This window comes from Rhinatrema bivittatum, chromosome 9 (assembly GCF_901001135.1).
Source record: "Rhinatrema bivittatum chromosome 9, aRhiBiv1.1, whole genome shotgun sequence".
Taxonomy (NCBI): domain Eukaryota; kingdom Metazoa; phylum Chordata; class Amphibia; order Gymnophiona; family Rhinatrematidae; genus Rhinatrema; species Rhinatrema bivittatum.
Genome location: NC_042623.1, coordinates 8,820,157 through 8,840,993, shown reverse-complemented (window position 1 = coordinate 8,840,993; position 20,837 = coordinate 8,820,157). Strand labels below are relative to the sequence as shown.

At 47.0% G+C, this 20,837-nt stretch overlaps 1 protein-coding gene across 1 annotated transcript in view; it reads left to right on the top strand.

Annotated features, from left to right (window-relative positions):
* SUV39H2 (suppressor of variegation 3-9 homolog 2) overlaps window positions 1-20,837 on the top strand; it is a 63,069-nt gene that overhangs the window by 10,662 nt on the left and 31,570 nt on the right. The window contains 1 exon segment of the mRNA XM_029616486.1: window positions 11,225-11,893. Coding sequence (XP_029472346.1) covers window positions 11,225-11,893 — 669 coding nt within the window.

Here is a 20,837-nt window from a genome sequence, read left to right as displayed (position 1 = left end):
GACCAGGGAGCCTAACTTCAGTGCCGGGAAAAATAGTGGAAACTATTCTCAAGATCAAAATCGTAGAGCATATAACATAGAAACATAGAAATGACGGCAGAAGAAGACCAAACGGGCCCATCCAGTCTGCCCAGTAAGCTTTCGCACTTTTTTTTTCTCCCACATACTTATGTTTCTCTTGACTCTTAGTAACCTTTTTTTATTCTATTTTCCTTCCACCCCCACCATTAATGTAGAGAGCAGTGTTGGAACTGCATCTAAGTGAAATAGCTTAATTTAGTTAGGGGTATTAACCACCGCAATAAGCAAGCTACACCCATGCTTATCTGTTTATTCGGACTGTGTAATTCAGTCCTTGTTGATTGTTGCCTGAATATAGATCAACCTTTCTTCATTCTCCCCTGCCGTTGAAGCAGAGGGCTATGCTGGATATGTGTGAATTGTCAAAATTTCCTCCCCTGCCGTTGAAGCAGAGGGCTATGCTGAATATGCGTGAATTGTCAAAATTTCCTCCCCTGCCGTTGAAGTAGAGAGCTATGCTGAATATGTGTGAATTGTCAAAATTTCCTCCCCTGCCGTTGAAGCAGAGAGTTATGCTGGATTTGAATTGAAAGTGATGTATCAGGTATTTTTTGGTTTGTGGTAGTAACCGCCGTAACAAGCCAGCTACTCCCCTGCTTTTATGTGGTTGCAAATTCTTTTTTTCCACATTTCCTCTTGCCGTTGAAGCATAGATCAATGTTGGAGTCGCATTATTGAATAAGGATATTCATCTCCAGGTAGTAGCCATCATTCCCTCAAGCCATCCCCATGCCTCTTCTCTTCATTCACATCCTCTAGATTTTATGGATCCACAGTATTTATCCCACGCCCCTTTGAAATCCTTCACAGTTTTGGTCTTCACCACTTTCTCCGGAAGGGCGTTCCAGGTATCCACCACCCTCTCCGTGAGGAAATACTTCCTGACATTGGTTCTGAGTCTTCCTCCCTGGAGTTTTAAATCGTGACCCCTGGTTCTTCTGATTTTTTTGCAGTGGAAAAGGTTTGACGTTGTCTTTGGATCATTAAAACCTTTCAAGTATCTGAAAGTCTGTATCATATCACCCCTACTCCTCCTTTCCTCCAGGGTGTACATATTTAGATTCTTCAATCTCTTCTCATAAGTCATTCGATGAAGACCCTCCACCTTTTTGGTCACCCTTCTCTGGACCGTCTCCATCCTGTCTCTGTCCCTTCGGAGATACGGTCTCCAGAACTGAACACAGTACTCCAGGTGAGGCCTCACCAAGGACCTGTACAATGGGATAGTCACTTCCCTTTTCTTACTCAGTATTCCTCTCTCTATGCAGCCCAGCATTCTTCTGGCTTTAGCTATCGCCTTATCACATTGTTTCGCTGACTTCAGATCATTAGACACTATCACCCCAAGGTCTTTCTCCTGCCCCGTGCATATCAGCCCTTCTCCCCCCATTGAATACAGTTCTTCCGGATTTCCACATCCCATATGCATGACTCTGCACTTCTTGGCATTGAATCTCAGCTGCCATATCTTCGACCACTCTTCCAGTTTCCTTAAATCCCGTCTCATTCTCTCCACTCCTTCCCGCGTGTCCACTCTGTTGCAGATCTTAGTGTCATCCGCAAAAAGACAAACCTTACCTTCTATCCCGTCCGCAATGTCGCTCACAAAGATATTGAACAGGACCGGGCCCAACACCGACCCTTGCGGCACTCCGCTCAACACTGCTCTCTCTTCAGAGTAAGTTCCATTTACCATCACACATTGTCTTCTGTCCGTCAACCAGTTTGCAATCCAGGTCACCACCTTGGCACTCACTCCTAAGCTTCTTATTTTATTCAGCAGTCTCCTGTGCGGAACCGTATCAAAAGCTTTGCTGAAGTCCAAGTAGATGACATCGAGCGCTCTTCCTTGATCCAATTCCTTGGTTACCCAGTCAAAAAATTCTATCAGATTTGTCTGACAGGATCTTCCCCTGGTGAATCCATGCTGCCTCTGGTCCAGCAATTCTTCCGACTGTAGATAGCTCACTATTCCTTCTTTTAACAGCGACTCCATTACTTTTCCCACCACTGAGGTGAGGCTAACCAGCATGTAGTTACCAGCCTCTTCTCTGTTTCCGCTCTTGTGAAGCGGGATCACCACCGCTCTTCTCCAGTCACTCGGCACCACTCCCGTTTCTAGGGATCTTTTGAACAGATCACACAGCGGACCCGCCAGCACATCTCTGAGCTCCCTCAGTATCCTGGGATGAACCTCATCAGGCCCCATGGCTGTGTCCACTTTCAGTTTCCTCAGCTCTTCCCATACATTCTCTACTGTAAATGGAGTTACATCTACTCCATTCCCCTCTAGTTTAACTAGCAATGGTCCTTCTCCAGGGTCGTCTTTAGTGAACACAGAACTGAAGAATTTGTTTAATATTTCTGCCATTTCTTCGTCTCTCTCCACACATTGATCCTTTTCACCTTTCAGTTTCACTATACCACTTTGAACTTTTCTCTTTTCACTGATGTATCTGAAAAATGTTTTGTCACCTCTCTTAATCTCTTTGGCAATCCATTCTTCTGCTTGACTTTTTGCTGTCTTGATTACTTTCTTTGTCTCCCTCAGTGCTACCAGATATTCTTCTTTGTGCTCCTCCTTTTGGGATCCTTTATATTTCTTGAATGCTGTTCTTTTAGCCTTTATTTTGTCAGCCACCTCCTTGGAGAACCAGATAGGTTTCATTTTTCTTTTGCTTTTCTTTACTTTTCTAACATATAGATTAGTTGCCTTGGTAATTGCTCCTTTTAGTTTGGTCCACTGTTGTTCCACATCTCCCTCGTTCTCCCAGCCTACCAGTTCTTCCTCTAGGTACTTCCCCATTTCATCAAAGTCCGTGTTTTTGAACTGCAAAACTCGGGTTCGTGTGTTTCTTCTCCATATCCTTTTTGTGATATTAAACCATACCGTTTGATGATCACTGGTGCTGAGATGGGTGCCCACCTGCTCATCAGAGACATTATCTGCATTAGTGAGCACTAAATCTAGTATAGCTCCCTCTCTTGTGGGTTCCATTACCATTTGTTTGAACAAAGCTCCTTGCAGAGCATCCACTATTTCTCTACTATTGTTAGATTCTGCAGATGGGATTCTCCAGTCTACATCCGGCAAATTAAAGTCTCCAACAATCACCACTTCTCCCTTCTTTCCCATCTTTTGGATGTCTTCAACCAGATCTCTGTCCAGCTCTTCCTTTTGGTTTGGAGGCCTGTAAACCACTCCAATAAAAATGGATGTCCCATCTTTTTTTAGGTTAGCCCATAGTGCTTCTTCATTGCCCCATCTTCCTTGCAACTCAGATGCTTGGATATTGTTTCTGACGTAAAGAGCCACGCCTCCCCCTTTCCTATCCACTCTGTCCTTCCTTAACAAGTGTCAATGCATTTAAAAAAGGATTGGACAAGTTCCTGGTGGAAAAGTCAATTAATCATTATTCCTTTTTTTTTATTAATTTTTTAAATTTTATTTAACACTTTTTTTTTATATACCGAAGTTAATATGGACATCACATCGGTTTACATAGAACAGATAGAGAGCCCACTGCCTCCCCGTGCGCACCGGCACGCGACCCGTCTGGGTCCGGGAGAGCCCTCGCTTCCCTCCATGCGGCCTACCTGCCTCGTCCTGCCTGCTTCGGACTCCTGCCGACGTCACTGCTGCTGGGCCGGAGCCCTTTAAAATCAAAGCGCCGACCGCAGGCAAGTCTTTTCGCCCGCCGCCCATCGAGCCCACTGCCTCCCCGTGCACACCGGCACGCGACCAGTCGGGGTCCAGGAGAGCCCTCGCTTCCCTCCGTGTGGCCTACCTGCCTGCCTGCCTGCTTCGGACTCCTGCCGACGTCACTGCCGCTGGGCCGGAGCCCTTTAAAATCAAAGCGCCGACCGCTTGGCGCGCGACTAAGGGGCATGCCCCTTAGTGCGCCCCTTTGAGCACCCATTTGTGCTGACGGACCTCTTCCCCTCTGCTCCACCTCCCCACCCCTCCCTTGCCCAATAGTTATACCTCTGTCTCGGCTGCCCACCACTTACTCCCCTCCCTCTCCCACCTTTCCTCTCTCCATAACTCCTACCCCTACTCTCTACTCAATCCTAATGTCTTGCTGGCTTCACCATCGTCCTACTTCCCTCCAAAATAACTGTCTCTACACTCCTCTCCTACCTCCCTCCTCCACCCCTCTAAACCGAAGATTAATCCCCATCATGGTGTCCCCCCATCTCAATTCCTCGGTCTATCCCTTATTTCCCTCCTCCTCTTCAACGCCCAATCCCTGCTGGAAAAAACACACATTCTCAACGACATCCTCAATGACTCAAAACCAGACATCTGTGCTATCACAGAGACCTGGCTAGCACACTCTGATCTCCCCCTCCTCAACCAACTGCCCACCGAATCCTATGACATCTTTTCTATCCCCAGAAAAAAGAAAAGAGGAGGTGGGATACTCATCGCTGCAAACAAAAATCTACACCTTATCTCTCAAAAGGTCAACATCCCTGTGAGATACGAAGTCGGCCTTTTCAAACCTAAATCTCTCCAAATCTGCCTCGTATACACCCCCCCTGGTCTCTTGGAGAAAGACCCTTCACCATTAATTGAATTCTTCGCCGATTCACTGAACTCTGAACTCCCCACCATCCTCCTCGGCGATTTCAATCTTCACGTTGATTCTCAACCTCAATCCCCATCATGTGAAGCCTTTTTAACTACACTCGAAGCCATCTTCTCTCAGATCATACTTTCTCCAACTCACAAAGCTGGCCATACCCTGGACCTGATTTTCACAAATTCCGGCCTCCACACTCTCGACACCCCCGTTTGTCAACCAGTACCCTGGTCCGACCATTTCCCTATAAAAACCACCCTTTCATTAAAACTACCAGTCCCCTTCCCCCAAATCCCACACCTTCAAATATCGCAAAATCTGCCCACTAGATGTTCTCACTGCAGCTTGCTCAGACCTTCCTAACGAAATCGACTTTTCAACAGCTGACAACGCGGTCTCCTCTTGGTTCAAAACCACACTTTCCTAGCGTGTAGCAGATGGACTCATTACAAATGGGTATAGTGTGCTCATGCTAGCAGTTGGAGACGGATCTGACGTCAGCACGGGTACATATACCCCTGCAGGAAGTGCAGCAATTCAGTAATTTTCCGTCTCCAAAGCAGTTTGGAGCTACCTTACGCTCGCTGAGCGTTTTTCCAAATTATAACGCTCAAGTACCCAGATACTTCAGTCGCAGGCAAGATCCTCTATTTATTTATTTTATTTATTTATTTATTGGTTTTTATATACCACCGATTATCAAGATATCACGTCGGTGTACAGAGAACATATTAACATACGCTTTAGCGTTATACATAGAACAAGATAGTAAAAGTTAATAAACTATACGCCAAAGCATTATACATAAAACAAAATCCTGCTATATGCCTTCCCCCCCCCCCATGGCCACTGCTGGGTGCCATTATACACAAGATTCAGCGGCACAGAGGCCTAGTTCTTCTGGTGGCCCTGGATTGGCCAAGAAGATCCTGGTACGCAGACATGAGAAGACTACTGGCGGGGGATCCTCTACCCCCTGCCCCCTCACAGAGACCTGCTGCGACAAGGTCCCATCCTCCACGAGAATCCAGCTCAATTCTCTCTTACGGTCTGGCCATTGAGAGGGCTAGACTGAAGAAAAGGGGATACTCGGGGCCGGTAATAGACACACTCCTCCGAGCACGCAAGTTCTCCACATCACTAACTTATATAAGGATCTGGAGTGTATTTGAAGCCTGGTGCGAAACTCGCAGCACCATGCCGCCAAAATCCCCATCATTCTGGATTTCCTGCAAGATGGACTTCAGAAGGGTCTGTCCCTCAGTTCAATCAAGGTTCAGGTGGCAGCGCTATCTTGCTACGGCCCCAGGAGCGCCGGCAATAGCATTGCCACACACCCAGATGTTTCACGTTTCTTGAAAGAAGTCAAACACATTCGCCCGCCACTGAAGTGGCCAGTGCCCCTGTGGAACCTCAACCTAGTCTTGGAATTCCTAGCGGGACCCGCCTTCAGACCCCTCCGAGGCCTGTCCCTCCGTTTGTTAACCTTGAAGATGGTGTTCTTGCTGGCCGTATGCTCAGCACGCCGCATCTCCGAGCTACAAGCGCTGTCCTGCCGCGATCCGTTTCTCAGAATCACTCCAGGGGCTATCCATCTTCGCACGGTTCCTTCCTTCTTACCCAAAGTAGTCTCACACTTCCACCTCAACCAAACCATATCCTTGCCAACCACGGAAGGTTTGAAGAAGTCAGAAGAAGGTCGAAGACTGCGCCATCTCGACATCGGCAGATTGCTGTCCAGATACCTGGAAATGTCGGAAGCAGTACGAAAGACGGACCACCTGTTCGTCCTTCACAGTGGGAAGAAGCAAGGAGAAGCGGCCTCACAGGCGACTATTGCTCGCTGGATCAAGGAAGTTGTCAAGGCGGCCTACGAAGAAGCGGGAAAACCACCACCTCTACAGGTCAAGGCTCACTCTACCAGGGCCCAAGCGGCCTCCTGGGCAGAAACTAGGATGCTGTCGCCTGCAGAGATATGTAAAGCGGCAACGTGGTCCTCCCTCCATACCTTCTCCAGATTCTACCGTCTGGACGTCCAGGCTAGGGAGGACACAGATTTGCGAGGGCAATCCTAAACGGACCGCGGACAGCTTCCCACCCAGTCCGGGAGTAGCTTTTGTACATCCCATTTTTAATGAGTCCATCTGCTACACGCTAGGAAATGTAGAGATTACTTACCTGATAATCTCGTTTTCCTTAGTGTATGCAGATGGACTCAGCATCCCGCCCGGCTGCCGGTATACATGGGGATTCACCGACTCACGGTAAGCCATGTTTTCTTATATAGGGCATCCACCCTGCCGGGTGTCGACGCCTTCCAGTTGAGAACACTGGCGGTCTCCAGCTACTATCAATCGGTCAGGGTAATCATGTTCATTTAATCGATCGGTCAGTCACACATATATCCATAAAGCTTTTGCAAGGAAGATTACTGAGTTGCTGCACTTCCTGCAGGGGTATATGTACCCGTGCTGACGTCAGATCCGTCTGCAACTGCTAGCACGAGCACACTATACTCATTTGTAATGAGTCCATCTGCATACTCTAAGGAAAACGAGATTATCAGGTAAGTAATCTCTAGATTAACATCGCCGACCAAAACTGCCCCATAACCACAAAAACTATCAACCCTTTCCAATCCAAAAAAAAACCTTGGTACACGTCAGAGCTCAAGACACAAAAAAACCTCCTAAGAATTGCTGACAGGAAATGGCGCAAACATCCCACACCAACCACTAAAACTCACTACTACCAACATATGCAGAACTACAGAAACTCCATTCAACTCACTAAACGAGACTACTATGCCCAAAAAATGTACGATTACCAATTTAACGCCAAAGCGCTCTTCTCCATCATTACTAATCTTACTAAACCTCAATCTTCTGACACTCAAAGCCCTGCTACCAAAGCCCAATGCAATGACCTTGCCCTATTCTTCCAAAAAAAAATCTCCTTCCTTACTGCTAACTTCCCCACACAATCCGAACAGGTCAACTTTCTCCCCCCAAACCCCTCCTTTGAAGCCCCTTCAGCCCTCGAAATAGAAAACATTCTAAAAAAAATGAAACCCTCCTCTCACCCAGCCGAAACCATACCTCCTAAACTACTCCTCTCTATCCCTAAAGTAATGGCTAAACCCCTAGCAAATATTTTAAACTGCTCCCTTGAACAAGGCACTGTCCCTACCATTCTGAAACAAGCTATTGTCAAACCGATACTCAAAAACCCCAACCTTGACTCCTCTATCCTATCCAACCTCAGGCCCATCTCCAACCTTCCTTTTCTATCCAAAATACTAGAAAGAGTAGTTAACTCACGCCTTACCGATTACCTAGACCAGCATAAAATCTTATCCTCCTCGCAATTTGGATTTCGAAAACATCTAAGTACCGAAACCCTACTTCTCTCACTTACTGACACCCTACTTAAAGGAATCGACAACGGCACTTCTTATCTCTTAGCTATGCTAGACATTTCAGCGGCCTTCAATACGGTCAATCATAACATTCTATCAAACCTCCTTATCAATATTGGCATCACCGGAACTGCCCTTGCTTGGCTTCAATCTTTTCTTCAAAACCGACCCTACACTGTCACCCTAAACAATCATGAATCTGACCCCATTGACCTGACCCGAAGTGTTCCCCAAGGCTCCTCACTATCATCTACATTATTTAACATCTACATGCTTCCTTTAGCCAATCTCCTCTCAAAACTGGGATTTGACCACTTCATCTACGCTGATGACGTTCAAATTCTCATCCCCTACACAGATTCACTTCAAAAAGCTCTCCATTCATGGGAGTCCTGCCTTTCCTCCATTAACTATCTCCTTACTGACAAGCACCTTGCCCTAAACCCTAAAAAAACTGAGCTTCTCATCATCTCTGCGCCTCTCCCCCTTTCCTCCATCCCACCTAATTCCCCCCCTATTACACTCTCCACACACACTCGAAATCTTGGAACCATCATCGACAGCCATCTTACGCTGCATACAATTAAAAAAACTCAGACCCTTACTACACTTCTCTGACTTCCGCACAGTACGCCAGGCTCTCATTTTTGCCAAATTAGACTACTGTAATGCTCTCTTACTCGGCCTCCCCCCCCTTGACCATCAAACCACTACAACTCCTGCAAAATGCTTCTGCCCGTATCCTCACCGATGCTAAAAAGAGGGACCACATCATGCCTACACGAATAGACCTGCACTGGCTTCCAATCGCCTCCAGAATACAATACAAAGTCCTCTCCCTCATTCACAAATCTATTGTGAATGAAAACACTCATTGGATCAATCCCCCATTCACCCCCATGCCTCTTCGAGACCAATTCGCTCTATCCTTCAAGGTACACTACGACTACCCTCCTTAAAGCCCTTTAAACACTCCTCCACCACAAAAAGAGCTCTCTCGCTCGCTGGCCCGACCCTCTGGAACTCTATGCCACATGACCTTCGCACCGAAACTTTAACACACAAATCTAAAACAAAGCTAAAAACTTGGCTGTTTCAACAGGCCTTCCTCTAAGCTACCCAACTTTTTGACCCACCTTTCTCCTCTATACCCCTGTATAGTTCCTCTACCTGTCCTACCCTCTCACTCCACTACTCCTCTCCCCTTTAACACTCTTTGCCTTAACCAGCTACACCCTTAACCCCTTACAAGTTTCCTCCCCTTTACAAGCTTCCCAACCACTGTAAATAGTAGTTTATGTATTATATACTCCAAGTTTATGCCAATGTTTCTACCTTAGATTACAAACTTATATTTATTTGTTCTATTTTCTTCGTTCCTTGTAAAGGGCATGCCCACTATTGTAGCTTGCCTCAGATGTCTCATGTAAACTGGTACGATATGCAAACGGCTTTCGGTGTATAAAAATGTTAAAATAAAAATAAAATAAATATGGTGATTAAGATGGAGTTGCAGAAATCCACCGCTTATTCTTGGGCTAAGCAGATTGGAATCTCTCTACCCCTTGGGATCCTGCCAGGTACTTGTGACCTGGCTTGGCCACTGTTGGATACAGGATACTGGGCTTGATGGACACTTGGTCTGACCTAGTATGGTAAGCCTTATGCTCTTATGTTCCTTTCTCCTCTTGTGGTGGGCAGGAAGGCTGGATTAAAGCTTACAAAGTTTGTAATTGCAAAAACCACTGGGTGTGAGTATAAAGGTTCCTCTACCAAGGCTTTGGGCGGTCGCTATGAAAAATTGAGAACTGAAAGGAAATTCCCTGTCAAAATGCAAAGTAAAAATCCACACAGACCATAAGGATCACTTGCCTTTACTGAAGCAGGAACAAACCTGCATGACTGCCACTAGAGGGGATGCTGTGACATAGCCGGTAGATTCTTCTAGTCTACATGGGCCTAACCTAACTACTAGCCCAGGGGTGGCCAACTCTAGTCATGCACTGTATGCAAATCTAGTTCATGCATTTTCATGATGGATAGCCTGAAACCCAGGCCTGTTTGTGGCTCTTGAGGATCGGAGTTGGCCATCCCTGTTCTAGGCCAAACTCCTTTAGTAGGGATGCTAATGGCTTCCTACATGTCATTCATTTTTAGAGCTGTGTAATGATGGTCTACAATCTGAGCTTTGTAATCAAAATCTTGAGGCACACTGTTACTATCAAGACGTATCAAGTAATTTTCTCATAGACTCCAACTTGCTCCTTGAGGGCTGCAATCCAGTCGGGTTTTCAGGATTGCTGCAATGATTATGCATGCAGTGGCAGTGCAGGCAAATAGATCTCATGCATATTTATTGCGGCAATCCTGAAAACCCGACTGGATTGCAGCCCTCAAGGACAGAGTCTGGGGATCCCTGCCATAGATATAAAAATGGGCAAAAGCTCTTTGGGATATCTGTGTGTGCTCAGCATACTGCACCCAAATGCATTCTCAAAGTTCATTTGTAATTGCCAGATCTACAACGTGTAACAGCTTATTCTGTAATAGTTCAAGAGCACACAGCAAATAGTAAAATTCCCACCTTAAAACTGCTGTGAATCCTTGGGAACTGTCACAGATGGCCTCACATTCCCAAACTTTGTACACTAAGATGGCTCAGGATTGAAAAATAAACTAGAGCCACGATGCAAGTTTCAAATTTCAACTCAATTATTTTAAAACATTTGGAGATATTGAAATTTTAAAAATTTGGTTTCAGCCAAGTAAATATTAATAATTACATCACCACTTATCCTTACTAAAGATTTTGCAAAGTTTCTTTGTTGTTGGACTTCTACTGCTCATTGAAAGATTCGTATTGTGCGTAACTCTTTGATTTGTGTTGCAGAAGTGAGCTATTACATGTTTTCTATGTCTTAACCTCACATTGTTTTTTAATAGGTAAAGTTGTTAAAAATGCATCTCTCTCTCTAGTACCACTAACACCAAGTTAAGCAGTGTGTATTGCGTCAGTGGTGGTTTTGCGTTGCTTCTCAGCCGTGCTAACAATTCTGAATAAATGATTTGCTGTGGAGACATTTGAGGGACCTGGTGAAGGTTAACGCTGTGACTGACATCTCTGCCTTTCTGTTTCAAGGGGATGGAGTATTACCTTGTAAAATGGAAAGGATGGCCAGAATCCACCACCACTTGGGAGCCGAGCAGAAACCTGAAATGTGCCTTGCTGCTAAAGCAGTTTTACAGTGACCTGTATAAATATTTATCCCAGCTCAAGTCTGGAAAAACAGTAATCCCCAGAAACGTCAAGGCCCTGGATCCTGCCGTTTCAGATTATATCATCAGAAAGGCCAGGCAAAGAATAGCCCTGGCCCGATGGGAAGCGGAGCTGAACCGGAAAAAAAGCAACAACGCCAGCATTTTTGTGGAAAACGCTGTGGATTTCGAAGGCCCCCCCGTGGACTTCTACTACATCAACGACTACAAGGCCTCTCCAGGAATCAGCATGACGAACGAAGCCATGGTGGGCTGCGAGTGCTCGGACTGCTTTGTGGAGAACTGCTGCCCAGCTCAGGCAGGCGTGCTCTTCGCTTACAATAAACAGGGTCAGCTGAGGATCCAGCCAGGCAAGCCCATCTACGAGTGCAATTCCCGCTGTAAATGTGGACTGGAGTGCCCGAACCGCGTGGTGCAGAAAGGCACGCCCTACCCGCTCTGCATCTTTCGAACTAACAATGGCCGGGGCTGGGGGGTGAAAACCCTGCAGAACATTAAAAAGAAGAGTTTTGTTCTGGAATATGTTGGAGAGGTATGTATGCGTCTCGGGTTTAGGCGTGACTACCAGAGCTAGGAGGTGCCGCACACAAATGTATTAGGTTTTTATGAGACCTGATGCACTCATCATCTGCATTAAAATTGTAGGCAGGGGGGGTCCCATTCTTACCCTCTGAAGCAGCGGCTGCAATGCTGAGATGATTCCTACTCTCTATCCCTGCTGCTGGTACTGTACTGTTACTGTAATAGTGATTATAAATTGGGGTGCTTATTTTTCACTAGCAGGCAGCAGTTGTACCCAGATTTTTCTGGGTCAGTGTGTGTATACGTAACCCTGTATTTATTTATTTATTTAATGCGTTTTATATGCTGTCATTCGGAAACATCAAAATAACGCCATCATAACGGTTTACAAAATAAGGTTACAGGGATAAGGGGGGTTAAACAAGGGATGCAAAGTACAAACTGTTATTAAGCATAGGGGATAACATGTGTAAGGATTTAGTTCAGTTTTTGTTTCATTTCTTATTTATGAAAACCTAGATGTGATGAATTTCATTTATTTATTCATGAGGTTGGATTGGAGGGCGATGATGTGGTGGTCATTGGGTGAGTTGGTATGCTTTGTTGAACAACCATGTTTTAACTCCTTTTGGTTTTCTTGAGTTCTGAGCTTAGTCGGTAGGGAGTTCCAAAGTTTTGGGCTACCAAGGGAGATTGCTCTTTTTTGGGTTGAGGTGAGTTGATTTGAGTGCGTTGGTGGTGTTTTTAGGAGTCCCTTATTTGCTGATCTAAGGTTTCTGCTTGGGGTATGTAGGGGCTTAGCCAATTTTCTTGTTCTTCATATATAATTTTATGTAGGATGGAAAGGACTTTGTATTCAATTCTGTATCTTATTGGTAGCCAATGAAGTGAAATAAGTGTTGGGGTGATGTAGTCATGCTTTTTTGCTCCTGTGAGGATTCTTGCAGCTGCGTTCTGCAGGATCTGGAGTGGGCAAATGGTGTTTAGAGGTAAGTTGAGAAGAAGAGAGTTGCAGTAGTCTATGTTGGAGAAAATTAGTAATTGGAGGACTGATCTGAAATCATTGTTGGAGAGAAAAGGTTTTAGATGACGGAGTGTAAGTAGTTTATGATAACCGTCTTTTGATTTTTGTTGATATATGGTTTTTGAATGAAAGTTCTCTGTCAATTATTACTCCGAGTTTGCGGGCATGGTTGATTGGAGATATGATCGAATTTTGGTTCAAGAGGTTGAGCGGTGGTATTTGAGGAGAGTTGTTCTTTCTGTCTAGTAATATTAATTCAGTCTTGTCGAAGTTGAGGATGAGTTTTAAGTTGGCTAGTATTTCCTTTATGCTGTTTAGGTAATTGGCTGTTAATTGTATGTTTCTTCTAGTGATTTTTTTTATTGGGATTAATATTTGAATATCATCAGCATAGATGAAGTGGGTTAGATTCAGATTTGAAAGGAAGTGGCATAATGGGAGCAGATAGATGTTAAAGAGCATCACTGAAAGAGCAGACCCTTGGGGAACTCCAGTGTTTAGGTTGATTTTCTTTGAGAGGGAATCATTAAGTAGTACTTGGTAGGATCTTTGTGACAGGTACGAGGAGAACCATTGAAGGGTTGTTTTGTTAGCTCCTATTTCAGATAGACGATTAATCAATATAGAGTGATTTACTGTATCAAAGGCTGCTGTTAGGTCGAGCAGGATTAGAAAGTAACTTTGGCCTTTTTCAAAACCTTTGAGTACGAAGTCATTCATTGCAAGTTTCAGTGTTCAGTTGCTTTCTGAAGCCAAATTGAGCGGGTAGGAGGATGTTGTTTTCATCAAGATGGTCAGTGAGCCGAGTGTGGACAACTTTCTCAATGATTTTGGCAATGAATGGGAGGTTTGATATGGGTCTGTAGTTCAGTGGGTTTTCTGGATCTAGATTATTCTTTTTTAGAATGGGTTTGATGATTGCCGAGTTTAGGCATTATGGGTGGTTTCCTTCCATGAGGGAAAGGTTTACATTTTTAGTTAATGTTTTGGTTATTGGTGGTTCGAGATTTATTATTGTTGTAATGGGTATGGCGTCAATAGGGTGTTTAGCTGGGTTCATTTTTTTGATGATCATTTGGATTTCTAAGGAAGATGCTGTTTCAAAGTTGGACCAGGTTTTTGTTTGAATGTTCAGTAATTTCTGATCTTGTGAGTCATTTTTTAGGTTGTTCTTTATGAGGATTTTGATTTTTTCGTTAAAGAAGTCTGCGAAGTCATTGCTATTGATCTTTGGTGTTGAAAGTGATTGATCGTCGAAAGATGATTTTGTTAGGCTTTTTACTATGTTGAAGAGCATCTTAGGATTTTGTTGGTATTTGGTTATTTTTGTTACTACTTTTTTTTGTTTTTGTTTTCTGGATGAGTTTTTTGTATTCGGCTAGTTGTGTTCTGTATGCGTTAGTAGTGTGGTAGTTTTGTTTTTTCTCCATAATTTCTCTATTTTTCTGAGTTTCCTTTTGGCTGCTCTGATATTTTTTGTTGTACCAGAGATTCTGATTTTTTGGTTCTTTTATAATTTTTGTTATTATGGGATCCAGGAAGATGTTGCGTTTTCTGTGTTTGAAAGATCTATATTTGTTAGTCAGTCTGAAGATTTGCTTGAAGAGTTTCAATGCAGAAAGGTGGACAATAAGAGACGGATTTGATTGTGTTTTTCTTGTGGTGCGTTTATAATTTGAAAATAGATTTGTGTGGATGATAGTGGTCTGACCATGGTATTTTTGATATCTTCGTTTAGTGGTTAGACCAAAAATTGATATTGATGAAGATTAGGTCTAGTGTATGACCTGCTTTGTGCGTAGGGCCATTGATAATTTGATTGAGACCCAGTGATGATAGTGCATCAATGATTGAGGAGTAGGCAGGCGAGTAGGGGGCAGTATACTAGGCAAATTTATAAGTGTGGAGAATCAAATTTCCAGTGGAGAGCAATTGCTTGTTGGAATTAGTTTCATCTGTAGGTTTTTTTGGTGATGAGCATTAGGCCTCTGCCTTTCTTTTAGGTCTGGGTAAAGAAAATGTTCTATAGGTGGAGTTGTTTGATTTGGTTGATTATTACTGTGTCAGTGTTTTTTGCCCATGTTTCTGTGATGGCTATAAAGTCTGGTTTTTCATCTTGGAGAAGGTCGTTGATTGGTATTTTTTTGATTATTGATTGGGCATTAAAGAGTAGTAAAGAAAGTGTTAGTTCCAGAGAGAGGTGTTGTTGTTGTGAGTAATGGTTGTGTGTTGATATTTAAGTTTTTTGTTTTAGATTTCGTACCTCTTTCATTCCAGTTGTTGTCAGTATTTGGTCCGTTTCTGTTGTCCTTGCAGATTCAGGAGAGTTGATGGTTTGCCATTCTTCTTAACGTTTGGAGAAAATATGGAGATTATGCACTGCTGGCACTGCGGATTGCAAGAAGGGGTGCACAAAGGGGAGAGCCTCTTTGTCGCGCCCCTTCGGCGCGCGGCGCATGACGCCTGGAGGTGTTTTTGTCTTAGCGCTGCGGCGCTGGCAACGTCGGATTGGGGGGCGTGGCTAGGGATCGCGATCTCCCTCTCTGAGGTCCCAGTCCATCCAGCCTGCCTGGTAAGCACTGCTCAGATTACCCCTGGTAGTGTGGAGGAGCAGCAGCAGCCTGAGGGCAGGGAAGTCAGGATCCCAGTCCCACTTACATAGTAACATAGTATGTGGTGGCAGATAAAGCTGCAGGGATCCATCCAACCTACCTGGTAAGCACTGCTCTGCTCAGATTACCCCTGGTAGTGTGGAGGAGCAGCAGGCTGAGGGCAGGGAAGTCAGGGTCCCAGTCCCACTTACATAGTAACATAGTATGTGGTGGCAGATAAAGCTGCAGGGGTCCATCCAGCCTGCCTGGTAAGCACTGCTCTGCTCAGATTACCCCTGGTAGTGTGGAGGAGCAGCAGGCTGAGGGCAGGGAAGTCAGGGTCCCAGTTCCACTGAGGCTCCAGCCGCTCTGCCCCCCCATGGCCATTGTAAGGACTCCTGGACTAGGGAAGCATTTCTTACTAAGCCCACTCTGATGACCTCTTCTCCGTTTTCCGCTACCTTCGGTTTTGGCACACCAGCAGTCTCTAACTTAGTTTACCACCTTGGTACCCACCATTAGGCTGTTCAGGGGGTTTGTGAGCCTGCAGGTGTAGGCCGATGACAGAAATCTAAGTTTTTCCTGTCCCTCTTTCTGAGGTCCCCTGTACCTTTTCTGGAATGCACATTTTTCCCCTTTTCAGTCCCCTCTTTTGAGAGCCATACGGACGTCATTTCCCTATTTCCTTTGCTTCCCTGACTCACCAAATCAGTCCAGATGCAGGGTCTTGCACCCCTACCAGCAGATGAAGACGCAGGAAGCCTCGTTTGCTGAGCTCGCCTGTATTCCCTGCCGACAGAGGCAAGACCGTGCAGCCTGGAGGGGTCTGGGGACCTTGCTCCTGCGGGCACAGATGTTAGTGACAGGAGGACGTGTAAAAGTGGCCTTGGAAGGCTCTGAGGTGAAGAGGAGGCATTTGTAAAGCTGAGGGGGAGAAGGTGCTCACTGAGAGGGGGGCTTGGAGTAGGAGCACAGAAAATTGCCACACATAGGAATGGGGATTGTTAGACCTCAAACAACTTCCAGAAGTCTGTGTTTGCGATGAGCTAGCACAATTAAAAACGGATAAAAGCAATAGGGCCAGACGGGATACATCTGATCGTATTAAAGGATATCTGAGAAGTTCTGGATAGTAGCATAGTAATGATGGCAGAAAAAGACCAAATTGGTCCATCCAGCCTGCCCAGCAAGCTTCCCAAGGTAGTAACTGCCGCTCCGTGCAGGTTACCCCCATGTTTCTGTTAAGGGTAGTAATTGCCGCTCCATGCAGGTTACCCCCATGTTTCTGTTAAGGGTAGTAACTGCCGCTCCATGCAGGTTACCCCCATGTTTCTGTTAAGGTAGTAACTGCCGCTCCGTGCAGGTTACCCCCATGTTTCTGTTAAGGGTAGTAACTGCCGCTCCATGCAGGTTACCCCCATGTTTCTGTTAAGGGCAGTAACTGCCGCTCAGTGCAGGTTACCCCCATGTTTCTGTTAAGGGTAGTAACTGCCGCTCCGTGCAGGTTACCCCCATGTTTCTGTTAAGGGTAGTGACTGCTGCTCCGTGCAGGTTACCCCCATGTTTCTGTTAAGGGTAGTAACTGCTGCTCCGTGCAGGTTACCCCCATGTTTCTGTTAAGGGTAGTAACTGCCGCTCCATGCAGGTTACCCCCATGTTTCTGTTAAGGGTAGTGACTGCTGCTCCGTGCAGGTTACCCCCATGTTTTCTGTTAAGGGTAGTAATTGCCGCTCCATGCAGGTTACCCCCATGTTTCTGTTAAGGGTAGTAACTGCTGCTCCGTGCAGGTTACCCCCATGTTTCTGTTAAGGGTAGTAACTGCCGCTCCATGCAGGTTACACCCATGTTTCTGTTAGGGTAGTAACTGCTGCTCCGTGCAGGTACCCCATGTTTCTGTTAAGGGTAGTAACTGCCGCTCCATGCAGGTTACCCCCATGTTTCTGTTAAGGGTAGTGACTGCTGCTCCGTGCAGGTTACCCCCATGTTTTGTTAAGGGTAGTAACTGCCGCTCCATGCAGGTTACCCCCATGTTTCTGTTAAGGGTAGTAATTGCCGCTCCCTGCAGGTTGAGGCACGGCTGGGGTTAGATACCCCATTAGCTGTTTTCCCGGAGCCGCTTCTTATACCAGTGAGTAGCAGGATTTACCGGGGAGCCGGTTCCTCCCCCTTACACCCTGAGACGGCATAATTCCTCGAGGTGGGGGGGGCTGCCTGTGCCAACGATTGAGGTCCCAGGGGCGTGTTTTTCCCCTGGGGTGGCACAGGGAGGAATTCGCGCCTCTGCCGGCCTCGGCCTGTCCCGTCCCCGTCTAGCGCGGGAACGGTGGCCATCTTGCCTCCGCCACACTCCAGTGTAGGGCTGGATGCAGGGGGAGGAGAGATCACTCCTTCGCAATCCCTGTCGAATTTGAACCCTGTTAGACAGCGGCTCCCAGTGTCTGCCTCCCCTCTGAGCTCTGACACCCCCGGGCCTTACAGGGGCAGCTTCCCTTTTCTTCTGCTTTTAATGCACAAGGCATTTTTGGAGGCTGAGGCTGAGTTTGCAGGCTGAGGAGCTTCCGCCTGCGAAGGTGGCTAGGCTTTCTGGGGGTTCAGATTCCTCCAGAGGGAGGACAGGCCGTGCGGATTTGGATCTCTCCAGGATCCCGGCCTCTGATCCACCGGATCCCCCTTCGCTGTACCCTCTCCTTGGGGATGTTGATGAGCCCACCCCAGTTGAGGGGGATGACCCGAGGGTCCTCAGATTATTTCGGAGGGAGGAGCTTGATCATTTAATCCCTCATGTTCTGACGGAGCTTGGTATTGAGGCGCCGCAGCCGAGCTCGGAGGCTACCAAGGGGGACCCGAGGCTTCGGGCTCCTCCTGAAGCTTTTTCTTTTCACCCTATGCTACTATCACTTGTGACCTGAGAATGGGAGGCTCCTAAGGCCAGCCTTCGGGTGGGGTGAGCCATGGAGAGAAGCTCTACCCGCTGCCAGACGAGTCCTTGGCCGTCCTTGGTCTCAAAAGTGGACGCGGGGCTGTTTCAGCCATTACTAAGCAGACGACCATTCCGGTTGCAGGGGCTGCCGTTCTTAAGGATCTTCAGGATAGGGAGTTGGAGGTCCTTCTTACGAGGATTTTTGAGGTCTCGGCGCTTTGCGTTAGGGCGGCGGTCTGCAGTAGCCTCACGCAAAGGACGACTCTTCGTTGGGTGCAACAGTTGCTCACCACGCAGGAGTTGTGTCCAGCGGAAGCGGAGCAGGCAGATTGCGTGGAAGCGGCTGTGGCTTACACCGCGGATGCCTTGTATGATCTTCTTCGGGCATCCTCGCACACTATGGCTTCAGCGGTCTCTGCTAGAAGGCTTCTGTGGCTCCACAATTGGTCAGCCGATGTTTCCTCCAAGGCCCAGTTAGGCAGTCTTCACTTTAAAGGGAAATTCTTGTTCGGGGATGATCTGGAAGCCCTTATCAAATCCCTAGGGGACAATAAGGTGTACAATTTGCTGGAGGACAAACCTCAAACCTCCAGGGATTTTGGGTTGGCGCGTCCTTGGTTCCGGGGACAGCACAAGTTTCGGCAGGGCTCTGGCCTTCACTCCACGTCAGCCGTCGACGAGGTCTCAGGCTTGGTCTTATTCCTTTTGCGGCTGCAGGCCTCTCCGCGACAGGGGTCCTCGGGGATTTTCCGGGGAGAAGTCCTCCCAATGAAGGTGTCCTGGCCCACTCCTCTGTTCCGGTGATAGGCGGCCGCCTGTCCGTCTCTCTCTTCGAGGAGTGGGTCAAGATTACGTCAGACCAGTGGGTTCTAAGCATCATCGAACGCAGCTAAGCTTTGGATTTTGCACACCCATTGCGGGACCTGTTCTTGATGTCGCCCTGTGGGGCCCGTGCAAAACGGACAGTGGTGACTCAAATTCTGGGCCGGTTGAAAGCACTGGGAGCATTTGTCCTGGTCCCGACAGATACTCCATATATTTTGTGGTTCCCAAGAAGGAGGGCTCCTTCCGTCCGATCTTGGATCTTAAGAAGGTGAACAAAGCGCTTCAAGTACCCCGTTTTCACATGGAAACTCTCCACTCAGTCATTGCGGCCGTCCACGCCGGCGAATATTTGGCTTCTTTAGACCTGACGGAAGCATATCTTCACATAGGGATCTGCGAACAGTATTGGCGGTTTCTCAGGTTTATGATTCTGGGCGAGCATTATCAATTTCAGGCCCTCCCATTCAGATTGGCGACAGCCTCCCTGCATCTTCACCAAAGTAATGGTGGTAGTAGCTGTGGCTCTCAGGCGGGAGGGGGATTTTGGTTCATCCCTATCTGGACAATTGGCTCATTCGTGCAAAGTCTGAGGAGTTTTGCAGGGCAGCGGTTCAGTCGGTAGTGGACCGGCTTCAATTCCTCGGTTGGGTCGTCAATTTTGCCAAGAGCCAATTTGTCCCGTCCCAGGTGCTGAACTTCTTGGCTGCTCGGTTCGACACATCGGTCGGCAAGGTCTTTCTCACGCAGGAGCGAATCGACAAGTTAACGGCGCAGATCTGGCGGCTGTTATCTCTACCACTATCCCGGGTTTGGGATTACTTGCAGGTGCTTGGTTCTATGGCATCTACTCTAGAGTTAGTCCCTTGGGCCTTTGTTCATATAAGACCCTTGCAGGAGGGCGTTACTTTCTTGTTGGGTCCCGAAGTCGGAAGAGTTCCAGATCCGATTGTTGCTCTTGGAACTTGCCAGGTCCAGTCTCCATTGGTGGTTGATTCCGGCCCACATGCAGCACGGGATGGACCTGGAGGAGCCCCAGTGGGTGATCGTGACGACAGACGCCAGCCTCTCCGGCTGGGGTGTAGTGTTAGTTTGCCAATCGAGGGCAACAAAGGGCCGATGGACAGAGCAGCAGGCGAAATGGTCCATAAATCGCTTGGAAACCAGAGCAGTACGTCTGGCATTGAGCAGTTTCCTCCCCCTGGTGAGCCATCGATCAGTGCGAGTATTGTCCAACAATGCAAACAACGGTGATTTACATCAATCGTCCGGAGGGGGGGGGGAGAACCAGAAGTCGTCCAGTGGCATTGGAGGCCGACCGGCTAATGCTCTGGCGGAGCGTCATCTGATCCGTCTAGCAGCTTCTCAAATAGCCGGGGTCGACGAGGCGGATTTCTTAGTCGCCAGTATCTAGATCCCGGAGCGTGGGAACTTTCCGAGGAGGCGATGCATCTCATGACTCGTCGGTGGGGTGTTCTTCACCTGGACCCGATGGCGACTCAGAGAAATGTGAAGGCGGTTCGGTTCTTCAGTTGCAGGAGGGAACATGGGGCGGAAGGTGTTGATGCTCTATTCCTGCCGTGGCCTCGCGACATTC